The sequence below is a fragment of the Oculina patagonica genome, chromosome 8 (assembly GCF_052425735.1).
Source record: "Oculina patagonica isolate OP01 chromosome 8, crgOcupat, whole genome shotgun sequence".
Classification (NCBI taxonomy): Eukaryota; Metazoa; Cnidaria; class Anthozoa; order Scleractinia; family Oculinidae; genus Oculina; species Oculina patagonica.
Window position 1 is genome coordinate 13,375,994 of NC_135765.1, and position 4,094 is coordinate 13,380,087.

General features: G+C 42.0%; 1 protein-coding gene across 1 annotated transcript in view; it reads left to right on the top strand.

Annotated features, from left to right (window-relative positions):
* The first annotated feature begins 301 nt into the window (after positions 1–301).
* The window catches only part of LOC144662901 (uncharacterized), a 4,745-nt gene continuing 952 nt past the window's right edge, over positions 302–4,094 (top strand). The window contains exons 1-2 of the mRNA XM_078523834.1: positions 302–1,011; positions 2,247–4,094. The exon at positions 2,247–4,094 is cut by the window's right edge and continues 952 nt beyond it. Coding sequence (XP_078379960.1) covers positions 396–1,011; positions 2,247–3,427 — 1,797 coding nt within the window. The 5' untranslated portion in view covers positions 302–395 and the 3' untranslated portion in view covers positions 3,428–4,094. The remainder of the gene's footprint in view (positions 1,012–2,246) is intronic.

Here is a 4,094-nt window from a genome sequence, read left to right on the forward strand (position 1 = left end):
TCAAAATGGCGGCTAGAGTTGTCAAAAGTAACCGAAGTAAGTGCAAATTATGTGCGTATAACAACAGCTCAGTAAGTAGTAGACACTCGGAATAGTACTTTAAGGGGTAGTCCATTTTAGGTAGTCCATTTGGGTAGTCCATGGGGGTAGTCCATGGACTGGGGGTCAGTGTTTTGTCCACCACCGTTTGTGATTGCACAAAGATGAAAGACTTTTCAAGACTCAGTTTGGGTTGCCACACGTTTCAGCCAATCAATGCGTGACTAGTCACGCGGTCAATTCTCGGAAAAACCATCAAAGCTTCTAAGAAATGATAAATAAACAAAGTGCAAGATTAAATTACAGCCAGGTATCGGTAATTACTTCGCCAAGAAATAAGCAGTTTGTCAGGCAAAATGCTTAAACGAGATCAATGCTGGCGTTGTGATACCATTTGTTCACCGCCATCTTCAAAGATCTTCTGCACTGGATGCGGAGTGGCGTCTTATTGCAGCGACGATTGTAAACACAGCGATGTGTTTCGACATCAAGTGGATTGCCAAACGGCCGCATTGAAGAGGAAGTGTGCTGGATGTGGCAAGGAAAAAACAGGTCTGAAGCCTTGCGGTAGCTGTCGACAAGTTTGGTACTGCGATAAAAACTGTCAAAAGAACTCTTGGCCAACTCATAAAGCTAACTGCCAGTCGATTAGCACGAAAACAGAAGAGTTGTCCCGTCGGTTAAAATTCGTTTACGACTTCAAGAAGTCGATCAGTGGTCCGGGTATGGCAACCGTTTATTATTGGGGAAACATGCCAGCCGTCGATTTGATCAACTTGCCGTTGAATGAAGGTGTCCACTATAGCAAGCCTTTGTCGATTCTTGTTTGCGGCGTTGGTGACCCGAGAAATGTTTTGCTGTCCATGTCTCAGCTTCCAGATGACTACAAAGAAGAGCTGACTTTCGTTTTAAACGACATCTGCCCTTGTGTGATGGCTCGCACAGTTCTTATACTGTACATGCTTATCAAAGGTAAATTTTATAGTTAGGCTATTTTTATACTAGCAATACGTTAGGTAGAACCTTGTTTAGTTTTGCTACCAATTATTATTTTTTTTAAATAAAATTGTTTTAGGACTTAATACTATTGCGTGACCATTCAAATGATATCTATCAAACCGAATACTTTGATGCGTTTTTCATTGATTTGCCAAATGAAATTTACTGGGGATGGGGGAGGGGGAGGGAGAAGGGCTACCTTGGACATTTTCAAATCAAGAAAAAATGGCCATACAGTGTAAATTTTCCAAAATATTATTGAGGAACATTTGAGAATGTCAATCTTGGTAGATCGCGTAATTCACGTTTTTAAGGCCTAGGCTAAACGTCGAACTTCACATGAGACGAACTAAATTGCAGTTTCGGTCGACCCAAACAGGTAAAGCTCGACCGTTGGGTGGGTCAAACGTCGAACATAATATTTCGAAGCTAAAAATACATCATCATCCATTTTTTTAATTTATTCATAAAATTGCTTTCATGAAAAGATCGACGTTTGTCCCACAGTTTGTCACACTGCCGACCGGTTAGCTCAGTTGGTAGAGCGCCGGACTACCGTGCGGGAGGTCTCGGGTTCTAGTCCCAGAACGGACCAACACTCAAGGTCTTAAAATAACTGAGGAGAATTTGCTGCCTTTGCAATGGCATCTGCAAATGGTTAGATATTCTAGTCTTCTCGGGTAAGGACGATACATCGTAGGCCCCATCTCCTGCATAATCAGTGTTATGGTTAGCAGAGGACGTAAAAGGACCCACACACTTATCGTAAAGAGTATGGCATGGAGATATTAGCTGTACAAGCTACTCTGAAATCCGAGGGTAAAAAACATGATGATGATGATGATGATGATGATGATGATGATGATGATGATGATGATGATGATGATGAATTTTGATTGATTGGTCAATTTTAATTCAGTTGGACGAACTCAACTGAGTCAAACGTCGAACTTATCATGAACTTATTTGCTCAGTTTAATTAGTTCGTCTCATGTGAAGTTCGACGTTTGGCCCGGGCTAAGACATCCATGTTTTCAAAGAGTGTTTTGCCAAAATTTGGTGTTCGACCATCCCATATCCAAAAAATGCTCTTATTATGCATTTTTATCAAAACTATGCTCCTTTGGTTTAAAAAAATGCTTTGTTTTATTTCGAAGAAATGCATACAAAATATATGTCATTACGTGTGTTTTACTTTCACCCTACAGGAGGACATCACATTGCAAGTTCGGTGACGCAGATTTGGTACTCACTGCGGCTCAGTGAAGAAGACTACAAGCTTGTGTTGCGCACCCTTCAAGAACTGATCCATGCATCAAGCCTTGAAGAACTGACAAAAGGTACAATGAAGATTGAGCAAGACCATCTTCACAAACTCGTGCAAGTGTGGCGTACCTGGCTTGACCTTAGTTCACGCGAGGGAGATTGGATAACAGAGGCCCGACGGAGGAGGTTTGAGAGTGATTCTGGTTCAAAAGATGGAATGGCTTTGTACTTGAAAGAAATCCCAAAGGAGCATAAAAGGTCTGCATCTGACTGGTTTGCAAACGGCATTCTGATACCCAAGGGATCGCGGAAAGAGCTTCCTCATGAGAATGTCACTCTAACCGGTTCTCCTGCCGCTTTCAATCACATTGGTGTCGCGTACCCTTTTAATTACGTACTGGATCCATCTGTGATTCCATTCTCATCCTGGGATTACAAAGAAGTCAAACAACATATTCATTGTGCCTCCCTTCTCAAGATGTACAGCCAGTATGTGGGTCACGTGCTCGAGAAGTGCGCGGTGACGTTGGCCACAGGACAGGTGAAGTTTCACTTCCTGTTGTGCAACTGTATGGAGATGGCGCCATTCCTTCCTACAGACCAGAAGTATGACCGTATCACCACCTCGAACATTGCTGATTACGTTCCCCTTACCAGCATCTTGGACATGTGCAAACCAGTTTTGAACTCAACCAACCCTTCTGCCGTTATTATCACAGAATTTCAAAACTGGTCTGACCATCAGCCAAATTTATTTCAAAAAGAGCTATTTCTTTACTCACAAATGCCACAGAGCTTTTGCAAAGGAGTTCTTGAAGACACCAAAAACCCCACACTTGCCTATTCCAGTGGCAAAGTAGCTTATATGGAATACCACGACTTCAGCGAAGAGTTTATACAGTTTCTCCGCGCTGCCCTCCTGGTTGCTGATCATGAGATCCCGGATAGAAAGAGACGACTGCGCACATGGAGGTCAGTGGCTGACTATAATGGCTTGATTGCACGTGACTTCCTTCGCTGTCAAAATCGAGTGTTTCCCGCCAGGTGGAGGCAAAACTGCCGCAGAGTCACCATGTTTCATGGGTTTGAGAGAACCGTTGAATGGATTGTGAATCCGCATTAAATTTCTCAACAAACATGGCTCCCAGGCTGATCATACTACATGAAAAGAAGACTTCGCGAGACACCAACACGACTAGAACCGATAGAGCAGATTCTATGAATAGCAGCATTATCGTTTGCAGTCCCTTGCACATTTAGTCTTACTTTTAAACTTCTTGACCTTTCTGAAGTACGCTGAAGCCGGGGTAAAGGTGTTGCGTTTTTGTAAATACGTATGGACAATTTGTTCACTTAGCCACTTTATTCAGATTGAAATTTATTTTAAAGATTTTTTATTTTCCAGTAGTGGATAGCAAAAATTGCAGAAAGCTTAGCAACTGCTGCATCACCTAGTATAGTTATGAAATATGCACCAGTCGATATCGGAGAAGCCTAAAAGAGGCTCAAGTTCGATTCGTAACGTTGCATTAAGAAATAATGAAGTGAAGCTGGCTCTTCCTCAACCTCGCACCAATTATTTTCGAAAAAAGTTTCTCTTATAGCGGTACTACACTGTGGAATAGCCTTCCAGTTGATATGAGAACATCAAAAACATTAAATGAATTCAAGACTAGGTTGAGTAATTTCCGATTTGAGTGAGACACGGCGGCATCCCTGAAAAGCAGTACCCTTTTTGTTTCTTTTGCTTTTATTTGTATAGTTAGGTAGTTAGTTTAGTTTGGGTCATT